General features: G+C 37.8%; 2 protein-coding genes and 1 long non-coding RNA gene across 12 annotated transcripts in view; 2 read left to right on the plus strand and 1 right to left on the minus strand.

Annotated features, from left to right (window-relative positions):
* LOC130104159 (uncharacterized) overlaps positions 1 to 23046 on the plus strand; it is a 217174-nt gene that overhangs the window by 36276 nt on the left and 157852 nt on the right. The window lies entirely within an intron of this gene.
* ncoa5 (nuclear receptor coactivator 5) lies at positions 267 to 9766 on the plus strand. Of its 6 annotated transcripts, none has more exons than XM_056270577.1 (11): positions 267 to 400; positions 2469 to 2730; positions 2936 to 3043; positions 3795 to 3855; positions 5841 to 6056; positions 6158 to 6276; positions 6737 to 6866; positions 6952 to 7151; positions 7371 to 7575; positions 8480 to 8565; positions 9073 to 9766. In XM_056270577.1, the coding sequence occupies exons 2-11, from the start codon at positions 2568 to 2570 to the stop codon at positions 9660 to 9662; spliced, it is 1878 nt and encodes a 625-aa protein (XP_056126552.1). In that variant the 5' UTR covers positions 267 to 400; positions 2469 to 2567; the 3' UTR covers positions 9663 to 9766. The 6 variants fall into 6 exon arrangements, with proteins under 6 accessions (XP_056126552.1, XP_056126554.1, XP_056126555.1 ...); XM_056270576.1 differs by lacking the exon at positions 267 to 400 and adding an exon at positions 463 to 478; XM_056270579.1 differs by lacking the exon at positions 2469 to 2730.
* Positions 17867 to 23046, minus strand: part of slc12a5a (solute carrier family 12 member 5a) — a 115295-nt gene continuing 110115 nt past the window's right edge. For 2 of the 5 annotated variants that reach the window (XM_056270570.1, XM_056270568.1), the window contains 7 exons: positions 22550 to 22719; positions 22329 to 22460; positions 20998 to 21105; positions 20130 to 20255; positions 19055 to 19245; positions 18721 to 18854; positions 17873 to 17971 (listed from right to left, as the gene is read on the minus strand). In XM_056270570.1, coding sequence (XP_056126545.1) covers positions 17880 to 17971; positions 18721 to 18854; positions 19055 to 19245; positions 20130 to 20255; positions 20998 to 21105; positions 22329 to 22460; positions 22550 to 22719 — 953 coding nt within the window. In that variant the 3' untranslated portion in view covers positions 17873 to 17879. Of the gene's footprint in view, positions 17972 to 18720; positions 18855 to 18900; positions 18968 to 19054; positions 19273 to 20129; positions 20256 to 20997; positions 21106 to 22328; positions 22461 to 22549; positions 22720 to 23046 lie in introns of those variants that run through there. The other 3 variants (XM_056270567.1, XM_056270569.1, XM_056270572.1) reach the window with 3 other exon arrangements.

Raw genomic sequence — 23046 nt, forward strand, 5'->3', positions numbered from 1 at the left:
CGTGTTTGGTCTGTTCCGTAAGTAAGTAAATGATAAATTCATAAATGGTAAATGTACTTTATTTGTATAATGTATGGAATATATCATGTACTTACTATTTTTTTTTTTTTTTGCATTATAAGTCTGTTCAAACGGAAATTAAATATATTTTTTCAAAGGATAATTATTTGTAGCTCAATTATTGTTCACAAAGGAACTTTAGCGCAGGTACTTTTATTTTGAAAACAGCGCCATCTACACCGTCTCTCTAAGCGATTGATTCGCAGTCGCACGCAGTTCCGCACAGGATCATCCCCGCAAGGTTGCGGCAGTTTTGCAGCAGAACATTCATTGTGATTATTTGCCCAAACAGGACGACGCAAGAAAATCGCGGGATATTTTCCAGGTTCACATGGTAACGGTAAGGATTTGATCCGACAAAACTCTTCTCAGGAATGTGAAATTCTGGAGCTCCCAACTGAATCCATTGTTATAAAATGTAAGCTAGTTTGCTAGCTGACCTATTAGTCGAAGCATCAATTATTATTTTTTTGATTGTTAAAGGCCGTGAAGGTAGTTTTGGTTCTAAGAATACAATGTTCGGATCGGTTCAACAACGCGACGAGTAAAAAAACTAAAAAAAAACTCACACGAACGAATTTCAGAGCAGCGGAGCATCAACTGTGTGGCGTTATGGAGCAACATGGCGTCCTTTCGAAATCCACACCAGGCAACGTGTGCGCGGTCTTCCCTGCAGCTTTTAAGTGTGCAGAATATGCACAATCTGCATCTTTTTCTTGTGAATGTGCGGTTTATATCGTTTGCAGTAATATTTGCGCATTCTTTTACGCGGTTTGATTTTGACTGACGTCGCTGCACGGTCACAAAATGGCGGAAGGGTTGTTGTGGCGCTGACGAGGATTCCCGCGGTCCATTTTCATTTGTCCGTTTTCTGTGGCTCTGCTTTTTTGAGTAAGTTAGTGAGAAGTCCTGTAAATAAGACAATGGAGGCTGATAGGCAGTGTAACAATTAAAATATTGAATTACAAGAAATTTTACCGTTGCAGTTTATTGCTTTGATTCTTTGAACAACGCGAGACCAGCATGAACTGGTTTGTTTCTGGCTGTACACCTTAACACATTTATTAAAGATTGTAATAGTGTCAAAGTACTGAATCATAATAAGTGTAACTTTTTAATAATATTAAGCCCGTTTGAGTATAAAGAACGCCTGTTCACCAAAACGTGAAAAACATTAGAAGACAGTAACATATGTAAATATTCAGATTTAGTCATTTTATTGCAATTGACCAAGTATAACAAACCCATAAAAACAATTGAACTCATCCTGATGACATATTGAGAAATTTATTGTTAAGAAATTACACTCTTTCTGTCTCAATCTCATTTTAACAGTACACTACATTGTATAATATCTTGTGATTGACAATATATCAATCTGAATTACATGGTTTTTCACTCTCCATTGTTGGATTTTTCAGACTTTCATATTCTTGAGGTAGAGTCTTGAGGAAAAAAAAATGTGGAATGGACATTTGTCTGGTAAGGTGTTGCACAGCTTTGGAAAAGAGTATGATGATTGTTTTGCAACTTACCAAAATGTCACAGATGAGAATCCTGAAGCGGACCACAAAGACTACAGCATCCGTGAGCTCTTAACTTCCAACTTCTATGTTGAGAACATGCACAATAACGAGTGGGCCAAGAAACAGCTTGACGATTCCTTTCGGATGATTTCTTTCATCATTTTCTTCAAACATCGCCTTCTATGTTGTGGATACCGACATAAGATTTTTTTTTTTTTAAACTTTGAACAACCTGCAAGTGATTTTTGGGGAGCATTTTATGTTTATCCCCATGAACTTTTGTCTATTTGGTTGGCACAATTCAAGATTTGTGGTTACCTTCAACGCTACGGTCCCATATTTTCCGTCGCGTGTTCTGTGGAAACATGTTTGTGGTCCGTTCATCCAACAGGTTTTCCTTTCGTCTTCACCCACAATCTTTCATCAAATACTTGAGAAATATTTCATTTAAAAAGCAGCGAGCGCAATCTGAGCTGCGTGTTTGCATGAGAATGCTACGGTCATGAAGTGAGCTGGAAAACTCTAGGCCTCCTGCGATCAAAGGCTCACTAAGACAATTTTTTCAACGTTTTATTTAGTAAATAACCGTGTTTTTGTCACTTAATCCGACAGCAAAACACTCCGTATGATTAACACTGTACTTAAAAATTCTACCTGTTGTGAAGGCTCTCAAGTTTGTCTTTAAAGTCAACATGTAGATTAAAAAAAGTAGATCGGTTGAATGATTATTCATTCAGACCTACATGTGGAGTAAAGTAAATCTTGTCAATTTTGATTTCATGTTGACTTTCAAAGACTTCTGCAGTGTTTTGTTACTTTGCCCAGACATTTTACCTCTGGAATCTCTCTTTTCTTACATGTCGATGCATCGTCAATTTCAAGACCTTGGGGGAAATATAGCTAATCAAATAGTCTTGTATCTAAAAATCAACTGCAAGCGTTCCTTGAAAACTGGCCGTTGAACCTAAAGCTCGTAGAGGCATGTCGCACAGAAGAAGTCGGAGTGGTACGCCACCCTCGTACACCACCAACAGCAATGACCCTCGTGACCTGGAGCGAAGGATTTTTGTTGGAAATTTGCCCACGGCGCACATGGCGAAGAAGGACATGGAGGATCTGTTCAGGCCATATGGGAAAATACAGGGTTAGTAGCGTATAAATTCAACGACTTATTTAGACGTTTCGAAAAAATAGTATTTTATAGTGTTCGCTGCAGTTTTAATTTGTTTTATCCACCGTTCTTTACACTTTAGTTGCGATTTTCAGAAAGCAAGGGAAGCTTAGGCCAAAAATCCACCAACAAACGCCTTTTTTTTTGCGTAAAACGAAATGATTGTTCCCTTTTTCAGCTTTGTCCCTGTTTCGTGGGTACGGATTTGTGCAGTTTGAGCGAGTGGAGGATGCCGAGGCTGCTAAAGCCGGACATAACGGTCGAATTTATAGAGGTTATAAACTAGGTAAGGTCTGATTTAATTAGTATTTAAACATTGAAGTAATTTGAGCAGTTTTTACATCTAAGTTAACTTTAGAGAAATAAAACTTAGGACCAGTTAATTGTATGATTCTAATTTTACTGTAATAACTGCAATGTGGTGAATCTAATAAAGCCTAAATTTAACTTCAAATATGATCCTTATGTTAATTGCATAAGGGCCTAGTTTTTCCCCTCTACTCTACGTTTTTGTTTATGTGACGGTATAAATAAAAGCTATAAATCCAATTGGCACTTTTCACAAATAGATCACATATTGACTTTTTGAAATGAATAAAAAAAAGTCCTGATGTTTTCCCATTTCACAGGTTCTTTTTGTCTGTAATTGTAATCTTGTTAAATTCATACAACGGTATTGTAATTTTGATGACAATGGTTTTTGATTTTATTTTTAGTTCACTGGCCCATTACACTATTTGTGCAAAGTTCCAGTTATTGTTGGTGGTTTAGTCGAGAGGTATTTAATAAGTGTTTAGAGCTGGGGAATCTCGAATACTGACGTACACAATGGCGCACAGGTTCACTAGATCCTTTACTGCTTTTTTCCCCACATTGTAGTATTTACTTTCAACTATGGTACTATTGAAACTTTGGAAATGCTTCTAATTTAAACGCAACAATTTTAAATGTTCATCCTCTCAGTAAAAAAAAATCGGTTGGCTCTGAAATATTTCCGTCTTTTGTCATGTTGAACGTTTGGATTGGTTTATTTTCAGATGTAAATATGGCAGCGGAGAGACAGCGACAGAATAAATCCAGGTCAAGCCCTCCACGCAGGTAAAGTATCGTTGGGATTTTTGCTAATGAAGACGTCATCTATCGAGAATTTTGGTAAACGTTTTTCCCTCCACAAAGGAATTCATCGAAAGAGCAAGAGTAGATCAATATCGTTGTCGGGTGCGCAAAATCGGTTCAATCAATATCTCTCGTGGCTATTCGATTTTTAGTTTGTTCTATTTTTTTCTTTCCCTTTTCCTCACTTTTAGTTGTATCAGAATTAACTGAAATAAAGTTGAAAGGGTAATTTGAGTGCGTTTCCCTTGGTGTGTCTGTGTCTAAACGGTGTGTTACTTATTCTGTTCTCTTACTATACACAGTTTTCAAAATCGTCAACTGGGAATCGCTGCTTCCTTCTTAAAAACCTTCTCAAAATCCTAATTATTTCATGTGTTCAGATGGGATGGAAACAATTAAAACGAATAATTTAAGCAATTTCAGTCGTTCATTGAATTGTTGGATATTATTTATATTTGGAGGTTGTTGTTTGTCTTTCCAGTCCATTCTTCATCACCTCCTCGATTTTAAAAGAAAATAACTATTGTTATTGCACTGACGTGGCAAAGAGTTGCGGTTCATCGCGTTGGTTTATGCTAAATAAGTTTTAAATTAAAAACCCATGCTCCCAGGCTTAAAGGACAAAAATTATTTTGATTTGACAAAATAAAAAAACCATTATCACCATGTGAATCCTGTTGCTCTTTTTTTTTTTTTTACATAAATTTGACTTGGAAACTCGATGGAACTAAAGGATACTAATGGTAACCTCAAAAAGATAATGTTTGCCATTACATTCGTTTTTGGAGAGAGCTACGTTCAGAGTTTGCAACAGAGAATTTTTTTAAGCGAAATTAAGTGAATTTTGCGAAAGATAGGATTAATAAATGGCACCACCCTCTCATTTCTATGCTCTCCCGCAACAGTGTCTGGCTGTCGCAAAACTCTGAAAGCGTATAAATGACTGATTTTCTGGTAGAAATGATTTGTTTTTTTAAAGTGTTCTTTGTGTTTACCATTTGACTAACATTTTGTAACAGTTTTTAAGTACTTAAAGGTGCTCTATGTAACTTTTAGCGGCCTCTAGTGGTGATGTTTAAGATTGCAACCAAATTTTACAAGAGTGCTCGAACTCATAGACAATACCGTCTATTACGCAAATATCTCGGCGAATACTAGACGGATTCGGCGAGCACCGAGCTCGTTGGGACCATCTAGTCGAGCTGAAAGGAACCATATAAGTTCCATAGTTTTTGGTGGTGTTTTCGCGGAGATATTAGCAGAAAACCATCGGGCGCTCTGCAAAATTGCGGACGCCGGTGACGTCACGATCTCAGAAGAAAATCGCTCGTATCTCTGGAACGCAAAGACCCAGAGAGCTCAAATTCGGGGGAGGAGGTCCCAGGGGAACCCTTGCCCGAACACTAGAGTGGTGGGCCTCGGGGATGCCCCCTATCGGATCGCCGTTTGCTGGGACCCCCGATTTCGAACGGCTATAACTCGGGGAGCCGGGCGAGTTGGACCTCGGGGGTGGGCTCGTTCGAAAGGCCCCGTCCAGCACTACGAACGATTAGAGTCTTGGGAATATTGATCAAAGGTTGACCGAGATATAAGCTGAAAAACGTGCACCTTTAACCGGACGTAACTCCCTGACCGTCTACAATAGACTGTACATAAGGAGAGAGGCTCGGGAGCGCGCATGCACGTCACATCCGATGGATTTCACGGTAAATCCGACCCGGAGACTTCACATAGAAATAGGAATACTGGCCTTCAGAGGTAATAGCAAAACTCGACAAGTGGATCATTTTAATGTGTGATTACAACCCCTTCACACACAGGCAATAAAAAAAGGATTCATTTTAGTAGAAAAGTTACATAGAGCACCTTTAATGGTAAAATTAGTCTCTGAGTTGTCTAATAGAGCTGTTTTTGGGGCTAAAGTGTTTAGTTGGCATGTGTTGACTAGGTGTATTTTGTCTGTTTAGGCCATCCAGCGCTTACGGGGACAGTCGAGAGTCCCGTGCTCGTTCTCGGTCCCCGGCGCATGGGCGAGATTCTCGAGACCACCGTGAGAGTCGAGAGATGAGGGGGGATAGTCGTGAGGCACGTCCCGGTCCACCTCGTGATCATGAAGCTCGAGCCCCCCCAGCCGAAGACCGATACAGGGCGTCAGAGACCAGGGAGAAAGACCCTTCCTACAGGTGCGCACACAATGCATTTGGTTTATTTTGTAGGTTTGCATTTAAATCACTTTTGATTTCAGGTGACATCACCTCATCTAAACAATATTACGTTTCCACAGAGAGGAAGGTTATGATCGTTATTACCGTGGTGGTGCAGATTACGAATATTATCGGAAGAAAGAGGAGCCGTACCCAGAGCGCTTCAGAGAACCCTGGAATGGCAGAAGAGAGTCAGAGGGTTGGTTTGACATTTACAACTGTTTTGAAATAAAGCTAATATTTTGCTTGAAGAAAATTCATCCTGTTTTGAAGATAAAGTTTTTTTTTGTGCATTTTGACAATTTAAGAAAATTCAACATGTAGCAATTTAAATAAATGTCAATGAATGGCAGTACAACAAATAATGCCATTGTTTTTGCGTTAAGGTAACGAGAATTTTGTGAAATGTATTATGAAAATATCACAATGGAAAAAATCTTTAACATACTTTAAATATGTAAATATATCAAATATTCAATACAGGCAGGTTGTTTTGAGTTTTCCTAAGTAGTGTTTTATTTGTGGAGGTGGTAATGCTCGAACAGTCACCGTTAGCAGCATGGGTAATTCAGTTAGCTTAGTTTATGGTGGAACAAAGATTCATTTATATGTTTTGCTCACAGAAGGGATTTGCTAAGCGTTTAGTTCTGAATTTACAGATGAGCGAGTGCGTCCCGAAGAGCGCCGTAGGAACGAACTTTACCGTCAATATTATGAAGAGCTGCAGAGGCGCATTGATGCTGAGAGACCAGTGGATTGCTCCGTCATAGTCGTCAACAAGCTGCAAAAGTGAGTCCTGCGAGCACATTTCTTGAAGCATCTTTAACAAGAAATGTTTTCCTAGAGACACAGTGACATTATCTGCTCTGTGCAGGGAATATGCTGAGACGGTGGGCAGGAAGGTTCGGGATCTGGGTATGGTTGTGGATCTCATCTTCCTGAATACTGAAGTATCCTTGACCCAAGCTCTGGAGGATGTAAGTCGGGCTCGTACACCCTTTGCCATTATAATCACCCAGCAGCACCAAGTACATCGTTCCTGTACTGTCAACATCCTCTTTGGGACCCCGCAAGGTATGTATCCTTCCACAAAAGGTTTGATATTTGATGCCAATTTACTTGCATATCAGAGTTATTCTGAAAAATCCAATATGACGTGTATATTCTTGAACCAAAACCACTTGGAAAACACTCTTAATATACAATAGTGTATGTTCGTACTGCACTTCATTCTGACTACAATCCATTTAAGCTATATTGAATGTTTTACCACAAGATCCCTTTCTCTTGCAGAGCACAGGAACATGCCCATCCAGGATGCCATGGTGCTGGTGGCCCACAACTTTGAATCCTTTAAAGTTGAACACCGCACTAAAGAAAGGGATGAGATTGCGAGGAAGGCGGCCAAGATGGCGGATGATGTGCTGATGAGAGAACATGAGAGAGAGGGCCATCCCGTCTCCCTTCTGACCCCCATCACACTGCTGTCGGAGGGCCGGTAGGTCAACAAACACTACCCTTCAAAAGTTTGTGGTCTTGTAATGTTTTTGAAAGAAGTCTCTTCTGCTCACCACGGCTGCATTTATTTGACCAAAAGAAAGTCATATTTTGAAATATTACAAATTAAAATAACTTTTTTTTAATTTAGTGCATTTTAAAATGTAATTTATTCCTGTAATCAAAGCTGAATTGTCAGTATCATTACAGTCTTCAGTGTCACATGATCCAGAGTGACCTCAGAACCTGGAAGACTAATCCATTTTATAATAGGATTTTTCAATTTGAGTAAAATAAAGCCTATGGTAATCATAACATGATACTTTGGCGTTTTGTTCTACAACGTTGACTGCACACATTCACCCCGAACTGCCTTACTAGTCACTTATTAAAAATGTATGTTTTCAAAAATTAACATAACTGCTTCAAAATCTGCGTTTTCTCTGGGTATGTGTATATTACGTTGTAGAATAAAACGTCAAAGTATCGTCAAGTTATGTTTACCACAGGCTTTATTTTACACGCAAATTGAAAAACCTCATTATAAAACACCATAGGAACCTCGAAGGAACCGGCGGTGTATTAGACTTCTGGTTCTGATGTCACACCTGCACCACTATATTACTGCTTCTCTTGTTAGAGTTATCAGAAGTAGTTTGAATTTTCTGTAGCAAATTGATTCGTAAATGGAATAAACCAATAGAGTTCACTAATGTTTTATTTGTTCTATTGAAATTTGTTTCTTTGTTTACCTGAATAATAACTAGAAGGAAAAAAATAATTTTGCTTAAAGGTCACATGCCATTTGTTTTAATAAAATTCAAATATGTATATTATCTCATTTTCATTTGTTACTGAAATTTGTATGGAGAATCTTGAAATTGTATTAAATTTTCATCTCTCAGGTTTATGACTTCAGATGAGATGGCCAGGCTAATTGAATATCTGAGAGACAAACGCGATCGTCTTGTCAGAAGCGGTGCTGATGCAGGTAACTTCATTAATTCTCAACTCAATGTTGTATTTTTCTGTGTTCACGCCATGTCGTAGTTACCGTAAATAAAGGCTTTTTTTACTCCCTAATATCGGTATCGGCCCCCAAAAATGCATATCGGTCGGGCTCTACACTTTACCAATCAAGCCTTACCTTTCACTGTTTTGGGCCACTTTTGACTGGTACTGTATTATAATATACACACAAATAATTTCGTCCGATATATCGGTATCAGGCTTTTTTTATTCCCTAATATCGGTATCGGCCCCCAAAAATGCATATCGGTCGGGCTCTACACTTTACCAATCAAGCCTTGCCTTTCACTGTTTTGGGCCACTTTTGACTGGTACTGTATTATAATATACACACAAATAATTTCGTCCGATATATCGGTATCAGGCTTTTTTTACTCCCCAATATCGGTATCGGCCCCCAAAAATGCATATCAGTCGGGCTCTACACTTTACCAATGGACCCTTACCTTTCACTGTTTTTGGTCTCAAGGTTCACACCCTCCTCCTGCGGCCCTCGAACCTCAGACGACACAGGCTTTATCGGCGCCAGCTCAACCCACGTACTCCAGCCTGACCCTCCATTCCACCCATCTGACCTCTGCATCGGCCCCGGCCCCCACCGCCACCAGCCAACAGCAAGAGCTCCAGGCTAAAATCCTAAGCATCTTTAACAGCGGCGCGTCTTCAGTGTCCAGCCCGGCTCAGCCTCCCCAAACACAGGGTTACGCCTCCAGCCTCGGCCCTCAGAGCGTCGGCCTCCAGTCTTCTCACGGTGCCGCCGGCATACCCAAAATAGCTGCTGTCCAGCCTCAGAGCATGATGAACCCTCGGCCGTCTCTAAGGCCCCCTGGTGCTCGTATGCCGGGGCCGACGGGCCCTCCGAGACCGGCTGTCACCGCAGGCACTGGGATCAACTTCGACAACCCCAGCGTGCAGAAGGCCCTGGATACGCTCATCCAGAGCGGCCCCATTAACCACTTGGTGAATATGGGATCTGCGGGTCAAGGGCAGCGGCCGTCGCAGGGAATGGGCCAGAGCATGGAGCCGTCGCCCATGTCACATTATTCCCGCCATTACTGAAATTATTCAATTTGATAAGAATCGAGAAGTCGGCGTTGCTCTGAATCATCGTAAATTATTCTTATTTTTGGTTCCTGTGTCATTTGTGATTAAAAAAAGAAAAACACACAAACACATTGTGTGAAGTTTTACGGTTTTCTTTTTACTCTAATGTCTTAGATGATACTTTACAGAGCATGATTGTGTAATGCATCAATAGATAGAAAAAAACATTTCTGTTGTTTTATATGGAATTTGTGCATTGTATATACCAGCCAACTTCTGAATTAATAAATTCATTTTTAGATACAAACATTGACTCTCTTCAATATGTTCCACAGCTTTTTGTTTCTAAGCTAAAGGCTGATAGACACAACCTTTGACCCAATTTGCAGTCTGGATGCACCAACGTTAATTGCTTGAAAATCAGAGTGTAGATTTTGGCAGTCAGAATTCACAGAAAATTCTAGTGTGTGAATTTTGTTGTTGATATTTTAAACTGATTGCTAAATTGTTCTCATTTGTCATATGCTCCTACACTTAAACAGGTTCTTTATTCGTATCAGTAGTTTCATGAAGAACATTTAACATTCATGCAGTCTTTGTAGTGGAAAAGTTCTTCGGTTTATAAATGTTCTCCACACTAAGAAAAAATTATATTCTATTAAGAACTGTTCTTTTCTGTATTCTATTAAGAACCGACCCGCATTCGTTTAAACACAATTGAGTGAGAGAAAAAAAACAAATCAAAGTTGACAACACTCATATATAGAGTTCATATATCATACTACATTTAAAATATTAGTCGTGGAATAATGCACACAGTCACTTAGGTTTTAAAATATATAAAGCAATATAATCTGACCAATTCTTTAAAAAGTAAGATAGTATTCTAGTCAACAAATATCAATGGTCTAAAATCCTGCTCGTCATTAAACGTCAAATAAGATCAGATTCAATGTGATTGTTTGGCATTGTACACCATTTTTACTTTCAGTGTGGAAAAATGATTTGTTCCTGGAAATGATGCCTGGTTTACATTAAATGCCAAATCCATTGTTTAAAAGTAAACAAGAGTATGCTACTTTAATTCAATAAAACACTATTACTGGAATATGACTATTTAAATAAGTAAAAACAGTATTTAGTTTATAAATTAAGGAAGATCTCAACACTTACCTAGCCTGGTTAAAACCAGACCATTCTCAGTTGTAGCTAACTGAGTTATGGTCTGGCAAAGCGTCATAGACAAATCATTTCCAGAGGGGCGTCACCAACGGACGTCGCGGATAGACCTAAACCCAATCAGAGTGATGAAGGAGATGACGTATGCAGAGCGGCGGAGAAACATCTCCGAGTGTTGTTCTTTGCTCGGTTTTTAACTAAAAGGAAACGTTCAAATGGCTTAAAACAGACGCGATAGCTGATTGGAACGAGTGATGTTCGACGGCGGCATCCATCTTTGTAATGTAGGCTACAAAATCATGTTCAAAATCCCAGCGCTGTCGTCATCGTGTAAAGCCCGCCCCAACGTTTCTGATTGGTGCCGTGATTTCGGCGGATTGGAAATGGGCTTGAATGAGCTCTTTGCCAGACTAACTTTCAGAGCAAATCTAAATTTGCCGGAAGTTGTCTGGGTATTCCCAGGCTAACACTCACCGTCTCGGGTCAACAAACGCTGGTTTGGTGAACACTTTTGTGTGACAACTTGAATCGATTGATTTTGCGCCGGAAAACTGGAATAAATACTTCAAAAGAATTGACTGAGAAATGAATCAGAACGTGAGAGGAAACTGGATTCAAGATGATGTTAATCGGTTTGTTTCGATATATTTTCAGCACTTCACAGTAAAACCCTCACAGGAAAATGTCTTTAAATCACACCCAGTTCAGATCTGGGAGTCTGTAATGACCTTGTGATATGAATCAGGTGTGTAACATAAATAACAGCCTTTGAAAACCTGCTGGGAATAAAGACTCCATCAAATAATCCGTAATAAAATGGTATTCGTTTATTGCATTTTGTGCTGACAAATCTATAAAATGGAATGGGAGTTTTGCAGAAGCCATAGAGATAAAGCATTTGAAATGTAAGATAAAACTACATTATTTTCTTTATGTACCATGAAACACAATAGAGAATACTCATTATTTATCTTTTTAAAATATTCAACTTACACTGACACAGAAAATAAACACCTCAACACTAACTAGTTCTGCTATATTTACAGGACCCTCGTCCACCCTTGCCTGTGGTCCCAGATCTGCTGTGTGTACGTCACTGTACACACACACACTCACACACCACTGAAAAACACACAGGAACACACTACATGGCAATATGACCGTGAAACCCCGAAACAGACAAAAAATTATACTTGTGAAAGATCTGAAAATCATTTCTTCTCCACTACATTCCCTTTCAAATGTTCATACAAAATGTTTTCATTTCAAATGAATCAAAAACAAGCCTGAGGGATTCAGCCATTTTCCGTGTAAAACTAATGTTCTGATCTAGAATTAATTGCAATATCATTTGCAAAATCAGTGAACAGCCCAAAGCGAGCGAGTCGAAGAGCCGTTCAAAGAAGCAAAGCCAAGACAACGCATCATTTTGTTTATTCATTTCACTTATTATAGCTGTCTAAGATTGTTTGCTTCAGCAATATCGAACTTGCAGCCATGCTGTAATAAAGCAGAAAGACATAAACATACATAAATATATAAGAAATGGTCCAATCAAATTAGTAGGGGAGTCACTATATATTTGTTAATATTGTAGCAAATAGTCATTGTAGTTTAATTTGAGTACAAATCATGATTTTAAAAAAGATCAACCATAAGCATTGCACTTTTAGAAGATTCGTTAACATATAGCTGCCAATTTGTGCATTTAAGGCATGAGTAGAAACTGGAGCAAATAATAATGATTTTACAGCTTAACATAACAGACCCTCGAGTTTCTTTTTAATTCATTTAGAATGACAGTTTGCACATATCCAGGATAACATAAATAACTTTGGTAATCAGTTCTTTAAATAAGTAACTGCGCTAAAAGCAAAATGGTCTTTGTCTTGGCTAAAATACCTATCATAAAAATAGACCCCATTAACAAATCAATATTCATTCACACTAGTGGATCCAAAGAAATCATTGTGCACAACAAGAATACCAAACATCTGGTAAAAAATAAAACACATTTACAATCAAAACAACTGAAATAAACCGGCGTGAACATAATACTGTATATCACAAAACATTTAAATATTTATATATATTTATATTAGCTTGTTCAGGATAATGTGCATGCGTTGAACAGGACAACAGACCCGGGTCCTGGCTCTATTTCAACTGCTTCAGGTGGTTTAGATTCAGATTTCAACATTTGGACCCTATCAGAGCTCGTGGACGGATCGCTCACATGCATGAAGAGCTGTTTCGTTTTCACCAAAGATACTGGAATGTCAAACAAAACCTCAGCGGTAAACGCCATGGGACTAAACTCTTGAAAATAAAGGTTTCGATACGAACCAAAGGGGTTTTACAGTCTGGTGTCATTTTAAAGGGATAGTTCAAACAAAAAATGTGAATTTTGGGTAACACTTTATTTTACGGTGTCCTTGTTACATATGTTACATGTACTTACCGTAGTAATAACAGTAAATTATGCATAATTACATGCAACTAACCCTCAACCAAATCCTATCCTAACCCTATAGTAAGTACATGTAGTTGCTTAATATTACTCAGTACTTAAATATATAATTACACTGTAACAAGGACACCTTAAAATAAAGTGTAACCGAATTTTGTTATCATTTACTCGGCCTCAAGTTGTTCCCAAACCTGTATGAGTTTCTTCTGTTGAACCCAAAAGAAGATATTTTGAAGAATGTTGGTGACCAAACAGTTGATGGTCCCCATTGACTTTCAGAGTAGGAAGAAAATACCATGGAAGTCAATGGGGACCATCAACAGTTTGGTCACCAACATTCTTCAAAATATCTTCTTTTGCGTTCAACAGAAGAAACTCATACAGGTTTGCAGGGGGAAGTAAATGATGACACACTTTTCATTTTTGGGTGAACGATCCCTTTGAGCTCTTGTTGTTCTTAAGAAAAATAACCCAGAAACCAAAACAATGATCTGAAGAACCTACGATACCAACTTTTTCAATCTTTTCTGAAGCTAAAGAACCATCGAAAAACCTTTATTTTCAACAGTGTAGGATTAAAACAAAGCGAGATTCACATATTGTTTTGGTTTTTTGGGAGAACATCCAGTGGCGCGGGTCAAACTTCAGAATTGTTATTCAGAGCCCTTTTTGTTTCCGAGATGTGTCGAACGCCTCGATATTCCTTGGCGAAGGAATACAGAACACTTGATTTCATTTTTGCTACACACAAGCCAGGCATTTATCGTGAGATGGTGAATAAAGGAAAAAAAGATAGACTGTGAATGTGGTGTCCAATGTGTCAGTTTGAATAGAGCCAAGCCCAGCAGTGGAAGCGCTTCTTTAGAGTCTTTAATCGATATTTATACGGTGATCACATCGATACAGTGCTCGTAGGTTTGAAACAGTGAAAGGGTGAAAAGTGGGAGGGAAATGTCACCACATCAACTCAGTGATTCGTATTAGAAATATATCTTCATTTTTCTTTTCTTTTTTACATCTACGTATAGTCTTTTTGTAATTTTCAATAAATTACAAGAAATGCTAGAAACTCATGCCAAATAAACAGCAAACACGCACTTTTTATTTAATTTTTTTTTACAGCATAATAAAATCTGAATGTTCAGGTAGTTACTGCAGCGATAACTGCGATACACACTCTCGCCGCTAGAGGCATCAGCGCTAAAATGGATCTGGCATGCTCGTGATTCTGGCAACTCAATCGTCACTGGACGACGTAAATAACGTTAACTTTGTATAAAGTGCATTTCTATCTCAGCCACCATAGAACAGATGTGACGCACACTCTAGCATACGAAGCGCGCCGATGAACTACATGTTTCAGGACTATTCAACGAGAAGCAGACTCGTGGGCGAACTAGCAACTAAAAATACGCCATACATACCATTTCCCGTCAAAGTAAATATTGCACGTTACCGTTAAAAACAAAAAAGTTCGTAGAGCATTTTTTCCGGTGTGTTCTAAAAGCGTCCTAACAAACACAACAGGGAACGACGACCCTGTAGCTACAGTGTCTCAAGAGCGATTTTATATACAAAGCCAAAAACAACTCGCCTATCTAAGTGTAGGCTACGCGTTGCCTGGATATCGTGGCAACAATTTTAAAAAGCTGCCTAGACATTTTTCCAGGAATTGCTCTTTTCACATTACGAAATCAAACAAACTTGTCCGACACACACCATGCAAACAGGAGTAAAATGAAGCATTTCGTTAAGTGTTCGTCATAAACATCTTCGCGCAAACTAATCGTCGAAACGTCATCAGAGGCTCAGTCTACGCAGGCAGTACTTCGTTAAAAAATGTGGCGTTTCGATACACATTTTACGTTTTGTTCAGATTCAATGAACGTTGTTGTCGCTTGAAATTACCACTGTTCAACGAAATAAGGAAATATAAAAGAAACAAAACATGATAAAGCTGATTATATAAGGCTGAAGTCGTTTATGCAAACTCAGCGTAAACCCCTCCCCTCGTAAATATACCTTAAAATATTTATTCTTTCTCTCTATGTACACGAACAATCCATATCTATTCATACACTAGCAGCAGCATTCATAACTTATGAGAGGTTTCCCCATGTCCAAACATAAAAGAATCTGTAATATCTTTGTAAACTACTGTAGGCTATTACCAGTGAGTACATTTATATATATATATATATATATATATATATATATATATATATATATATATATATATATATATATATGCAGTTGTTGGTATTTCTGTAAAAAACAACTATAAAATAGCCTATATCTCTACAAAAATAAATAATGCAATGAATATATGATTTCCCAATTTCACATATATTATGCTCTCAAAAATACAAACTAATCTAAACTCTATTCTTCTCTGGTCAAAATAAAGACCGAGGATAATCTCTGGTTAATTTTGCATCTCACTGTTTTGTGATTTGGCTAATACATTACAGTCGCACTGCATAGAGTTCAGATTTATGGATGTTATTTGATCCATCATGCTTTACTAGTGTCATAACAGCTCAATCTAATGCTGCGTTCACGTCGCATCGGAATTACTGTAATTACCAAAGCGACAACTGAGAGTCTATTCTGAGCTGTTTATGGACTCAGAAATGATTCATTACTATGGCAAAGCCCACAACGCCAAAATGGATCCATATGGGGCTTTGTTGATAATGACAGCAATCTACTTCTTCAAAAGTAACAGTAACACAAAATGACATCTCAAATGAAGCTTAAACTGGTAAAGCCACAGCCATTTTGGATATAAAGTCTTTATATAAAGTCGGATCCATCATATAATATGATTTGTTAAAGAAATTAGCAGTTTTAAAGTCTCAGTAACTAATAAAGTGAATGCAGCACTATAGTGTTTAAAGTGGCAATGTCATCAATATTTGTTTCTATTGACAATTTCACATTTTCATTCATATGGCACGAGTGAAATCAAAGTTTGGCAATACAATCAGATACGATAATACTCTATATATAGCTCTGTGACATTTCCGTGCGCCTCACCAAGTTCGATATAGATCTATGATATAGCTAATTTATACAGATTTGTAAATGCAACAAACAGAGAGGTTTTTTTCATAGCAAAATGGGGGGAAAAAGAAAGAAATGGGCAACTTTCATTTGCTCAAGGATGCAATTCACACACACACACACACTTAATGAATCCACGGACTCATTAAATCATTTGTTACACAGTGGCTGTCAGTGCAGGTTGAGTGCTTGTTGGGAAGGGGAGGTTCGGTACCGTAGTACACGTCAAGCCGCCATAGTGAAGCCTGTAGCCACACAAAACACCCTGACCCTGTGAAGGCCAACTCACACCACACCGTCAGACACTCGGTCGGGTAATGTCGGATCAGTGTTGGCGTCTGTCGGAGCCGATTGAACATGCTGAATTGGATTTCGAAGATCTGAGAAGTGATGTGCTTTAATCTGTCGGCGTCTGACGGTGCTGTGTGAGTCGGCCTTAAGACAACAGCATTTTTTCACCAGAATCTTCGGTTATTTCACAATAAAAATACTACACCGATATTTAATAATGCCTTATACGCTATTTACACTACTTGTAGTGGCTGAGTACTTTTTTTTCTTTCTCTGTCTTTTTTTTTTTTTTTTTTGCTCATTCTCTTGCTAATTACAGTGTCGGTTACACTGATAGACTCTTGCTCGCTGCTTTGCTGTCAAGCAGAGAGTCGCACACCCTGCCAGCCTGGTTTTTGGCACATATTGTGACTGTATTTGGCAGGGGAATAGCTAGGAACGACCGAAAACACGGAGGAGGTCGATGATACAAAACAAATACAGGTCTTTGTGCAGAGGAACCCGCTTAAAGTCAACGTGAAATGCCGTTCGCAAACCATTTCACTTCTGTAATACGACACACTTCCCAAGCGAACCTCCAGAAGATATCTAAAAAATGGGCGAGAGATTTGATCGAGGGTTGAAAAATAAGACGGATAGTTTGATTTCATGTTGACTTTAAACTTCACATTTCACAGTTCACATTAGTTTTTTTATTTTTTTTTATAAACTTATTATGAATCTTTTCACATTTAACGAAGCTGCAGACCAAAACGATCGAGTTCAAACCATGAAAATCCTTTCCCAAAGGTTATCAGGAGATCTTTCTTTACCAGAGCAGAAATATTTCACAGCATCTCTGGCGTAGTTCTGAACGTCGAATCCTTCTTCATTGACGTTGCATGTTCTATCCTGCATCCTCTTCTTTAAAACAAATAAATAAAAACAAAACAAGCCCAACCCACCCGCTGCTTCTGATTGGGTGAGAGCAGTGATTGACAGATGATGCAGGAAAGCTACAGCAGAGGGGGCATTGAACAAATACCCACTGACATCAACAGTGCACTTCATTGAACAGTGAAGTGTGAACGAGAGTAGCGCCAAGAGCGATGTTTGGCCAGTGAGAGCTTGGCAGACCAGTAGAACGAATGAAGCTGGTTGACTGAAGGGAATTCTGGGATATTGCTTGGGACACACTAGGGAAGGAGAGGGGGGGCAAATGGGGTCGGGTGACGTCGACATGTTTCTTAAGAGTAGATGGTGATGACCTCGCGACCTCCACCGCGCACAAGGAGGACCCGGTTGAGACCTTCGGTTAAAACCTCCATGAATTCCATGTCTGATTGATGGAGAGTCAAGGAAAGGAGCTGTAAAAGATACACACACTACTTTTGCAGTATGTAAATATGGTGCGCAGTATGCAAATGATATGTATTCCTGAAATACACTATTGTTCAAACGTTTGGTGGCGGAAAGACTTTTTAAGGCTTTGAAAGAAGTCTCTTCTGCTCAGTAAGGCTGCATTTATTTGATAAAAAATACAGTAATATTGTGAAATATTATTATGATTCAAAATAATTGTTTTCTATTTTAATATATTTTAAAATGTATTTTTTCCTGTGATCAAAGCTGAATTTTCAGCATCATTACTCCAGTCTTCAGTGTCACATGATCCTTCAGAAATCACTCTAATATGATGATCTGCTGCTCAAGAAACATTTATGAGTATTAACAATGTTGAATAAAATTGAGCTGTTTAATATTTCTGAGAAAATTCATCTTTAGGATTATTTGATGGATAGAAAGTTCAAAAGAACAGCATTTATTTGAAATGGAAATTGTAATATTACAAATGTCTTTACTGTCACTTTTTATCAATTACATTTTTTTAATAATAATAATAATTTAAAAAAAAAACCTGACCCCAAACTTTTGAAAGGAAGTGTATCTGCATTGTATCCAATGAATAATGCATATGCGCTCAATGAGACCTTTTAAAAACAAAAGCTCCTTTTTGACTTTAGAATTGTTCTTACACCAAAATGGAATAGAAATGAATAAAAATGATCATAGCATTTATCAAGATACAGTTCTCGTCGCCGCTTCTGTTTTTTGGTGGTCCGGGCATGTTGAGCAGGACGAGCTTGGCCTCCTGGGATTTCTTCATGATGACTTCATTGAGTCTGAGAGCAGTGTGCATGCGCCTCACGTTGGACTGGTTTCTGAAAGCAAAAGCATTGATGATAAGCTCACACTCACATTCATCCACATCAGTGAGTGTTAACATGTGTATCGCAGTCAGAGCTGCAACTATACTCACAGATTTTCCCACTCTCTGTGGCATGACAAAGAAAGACAGAAAGACGAGTGTAAAAGTGTGCAATGCAAAACTGAGTCGAGGTTTAAGCCTTGCGGGACTCACGGTTTCATGTTGAAGAGGTCTTTGATGGCCTCTGGTGTGGTGGCTCCTACAGGTTTGGCCTTCTCTCCATCACACTTGGCTTCAGTCCACGTCATCTGAACGGTCGTGCCGGGGGTCTCGGCGTCTGCGCTGGGGGACTGAGGAGTGGCCGGGGTGGGCGGGTTGGTGCTCTTGTCATGAATGAGCTGTTCCTGTTGGGACGGGGACACAGGGACAGACTGAGAGGGCAGGACCGGCACATACGCACATATGGAGAATGTCAGGGCAAAAGAGAAGGAAAACATACAACTGTTAATGCTCAGAGATGAAAAGATTTTAAATAAATCAAAACATATTCAATCGAAAATAAAACAATCAAATAATTAAAATAAGTATTACAATACAATGACAATGAAAATGACTTTGCTTTATAATTAATGATAATAATAAATAATTATTAAATAAAGTAAAATAATAAATAGCACAAAAATTAAATTAAATAAGTACAATAAAAATGAAATTATTATGATAACAATGAAAATGACTATGATTTATAACTAATGATAATAATAAATAATAAATAATAATTAAATTAAATAATCAGATAATTTAAAAAAAGTTATTTATTTACTGATTACTTCCATTTTAATTATACTTAATTGTTTTGGTTTGGTTTCTAGAATGAAATTAAAATACAAGTTAAAAATAAAATTCCGATAATTAATTTATTACGGTTGCTAATTGTTTTAATTATAATTATAATAATGATTTAATTTTCTTAAAAAAAAGAAAAGAATAATAATTAAAAACAATGAATTACGCCATATTAAATAATTAATATGGCTTTTCTAATAAATAAAACATTTACAATAAAATAACTTTAGAGAGAGAGAGAGAGAGATGGATTCTGCCGTGTCCATTACTCTGAACTGCAGAGATATCAGACAAATCAGTCAAGTTCAGATCACAACTGTTCAACACAAGAGATGTGTCTGCTATTGCCATGTAAGATGAAACCTGTAAAGTCCCTCATTAACTCAGATGTCTGCTGATTACAAGCACAGAATGAGATGAGCATTGACTCCTCATGCTGTACCTCCTCCTCTGGTTTCTCCTCTTTGCTGCTGGCCGCCGGTTCCTCAGTCACACTGAGCTGGGTCGTGACCGCGGCCGGGTTCTTACGGCGGATCGACCCACGAGAGCTGTCAGTGATGCTCTGGATCTGAAAGACCAGCAGTGATGTCACGGGTTCAACGTGCAGCCTTCATTAAACATATCAACAACTGCATTCCTATACTGCAAAGTAATATTATTATGTAAATGAGATGTTCCCCTCATCTGCATAAAGTACAGAGAAATACTTAAGTTAAAGTATTTTTACTGTTTAAAATTAAAAGCATCCAGCAAAAAATAAAAATAAAAAAAAATACTCAAAACATTTCCATATTGAAAAGTAATTTTCTTAACTTCTGAAATTAACAGATGACATTAAAAAACTTTTGTCATTAAATTAACTTTGATGCACAAACTTTGCAAAGCAACATGTTTAATCATAATGTCCTCATTGTTCTGACTATAAAGGCTTTATAAATCCATTGGCAGCAGCTCAAACTGTACAGCATTGCAATTCATTATAAATAATAAGAATTAATAACATAATTAATAAAAAATACAAATATAAGTTAATTAAAAATAAAAACAATCAAAAAAATAAAACAAATCAAATATGTTGTGTACCTGTATGTCATGTGACCATTAACCGTCATCATAAAACCGTAAACATGAGAATGTGTTGTTAAACTATTAAAATATTAGCTTAAAAATACTTCAAGTAAATAATTTAGGTCAAAAATTGACAAGAAAATGTTTAGGAATCCTTGGTCTAAATGAAATTGTACATATAATAAAGTATGGTTTGCTGTTAGAAGTGATCCCGAGTGAAAGTGTTGAGGCCGGACGTCTACCTCCCGCTCCCGCTCAGTCTTGGTGAGGTTGATCTGCTTCAGGATCTGAGATCGCTGCTCCATCACCAGGGTTTTCTCATACGTGTACGCTGAGATATCACTGTCATGCTGAGGAGAGAGATGCAATAATAGAGTTACTCATAAAACTGTGCAGAAGGAAAACATATCTACAGTTCATAAAGGAATAGCTGACCTGAATATAAGCACTTTTTCATCTTCTGCCAACTACTCCAAAACAATGTCAAAGAAAATTGCGACTTTTTATCTCGCAATTCTGACTTTTTTCTCGCAATTGTGAGTTTATATCTCGCAATTCTGACTTTTTTCTTGCAATTGTGAGTTTATATCTCGCAATTCATACTTTTTTCTCACAATTGAGTTTATATCTCGCAATTCTGACTTTTTTCTCGCAATTGCAAGTTTATATCTCGCAATTCCTACTTTTTTCTCGCAATTGTGAGTTAATATCTCGCAATTCTGACTTTTTTCTCACAATTGAGTTTATATCTCGCAATTCTGACTTTTTTCTCGCAATTGCAAGTTTATATCTCGCAATTCGTACTTTTTTCTCGCAATTGTGACTTAATATCTCGCAATTCTGACTTTTTTCTTGCAATTGTGAGTTTATATCTCGCAATTCTGACTTTTTTCTCACAATTGAGTTTATATCTCGCAATTCCGACTTTTTTCTAGCAATTGTGAGTTTATCTCTCACAATTCATACTTTTTTCTCATAATTGAGTTTATATCTCGCAATTCTGACTTTTTTCGCGCAATTGCGAGTTTATATCTCGCAATTGCGAGTTTATATCACGCAATTCTGACATTTTTCTTGCAATTGTAAGTTTATATCTCGCAATTCTGACTTTTTTCGCGCAATTGCGAGTTTATATCTCGCAATTCTGACTTTTTTCTCACAATTGCAAGTTTATATCTCGCAATTCGTACTTTTTTCTCGCAATTGTGACTTAATATCTCGCAATTCTGACATTTTTCTTGCAATTGTGACTTAATATCTCGGAATTCTGACTTTTTTCTCACAATTGAGTTTATATCTCGCAATTCATACTTTTTTCTCACAATTGCAAGTTTATATCTCGCAATTCTGACTTTATACCAAGCAATTTTGAGAAAGAGTCAGAACTGTGAGATAAAAGTTGTAATTACCTTTATTCATTTTTATTTAGTGGCGGAAACATGCTTCCATACACGTCTTCTTACCGAATAAAAAAGTAATTCGCCACATTTTTTATGCTCATTTTAAGAATTTAAGCACATCTTGGTCTCTATCTAGTGATTTTTATGCGATATCGCAGAATGCTATTGATTACCATCTCCACCACTTCCACCGCGGCGTCGATGCGCAGGTGATACAGGAAGGTTGTCAGATCTTTCTTCATCTGGATGCTGTTGTCGTCCATCTGGGCTACAGTGAAGATGCGCATCTTGCACTTCCTCCAAACCTACAGAACATCATCCACAGATGTCAACAACGGTCACCATGTGAGCTGCAAACAACCGCTGTATGATATATGATCATCCAAGGCTGTACCTTGTGCTGGCGGAGGAGGAAGGGTAGCAGCATTAGCATGCCTCCATCATGAACGATCCACCACACGTCGATGTGACCCTCAGTGAAGCGCTCTCCGTTCGATGGGAAGGCCGAGATGTTCTTGGGCACCAGCAGGGCTTTACTGGCAGCGGTGGTTTCTCTTACCAGCTCTGTAATGAAGACACTTTTATATTTATTATTGACACTTGGGCATATATTGTTTTTTTAATGATTTGAGTCTTTTGTTTTTAGGTGTTTCAGTCATTTGAAGCTGTTTTTGCTCCGATGTCAGACTTCTTCATTTGTTATGCATAATCTGAGCGTTCGTTTTTATGTCTGGGAAGTTCCAAATACAAACAGAAAATTAAGCACTTATTATTAAAAAAATATTGAATATTATGTAGTACAATATATTTAATGAAATGTATGAAATTGTATTTAATTCAAATGGATATGCAGACTAATTTTATAATAATAAATAAATGAATAACAATTAA

Source organism: Rhinichthys klamathensis, unplaced genomic scaffold (genome assembly GCF_029890125.1).
Source record: "Rhinichthys klamathensis goyatoka isolate OS25496 unplaced genomic scaffold, OSU_Roscu_1.1 h1tg000303l_1, whole genome shotgun sequence".
In the NCBI taxonomy this organism is placed as follows: domain Eukaryota; kingdom Metazoa; phylum Chordata; class Actinopteri; order Cypriniformes; family Leuciscidae; genus Rhinichthys; species Rhinichthys klamathensis.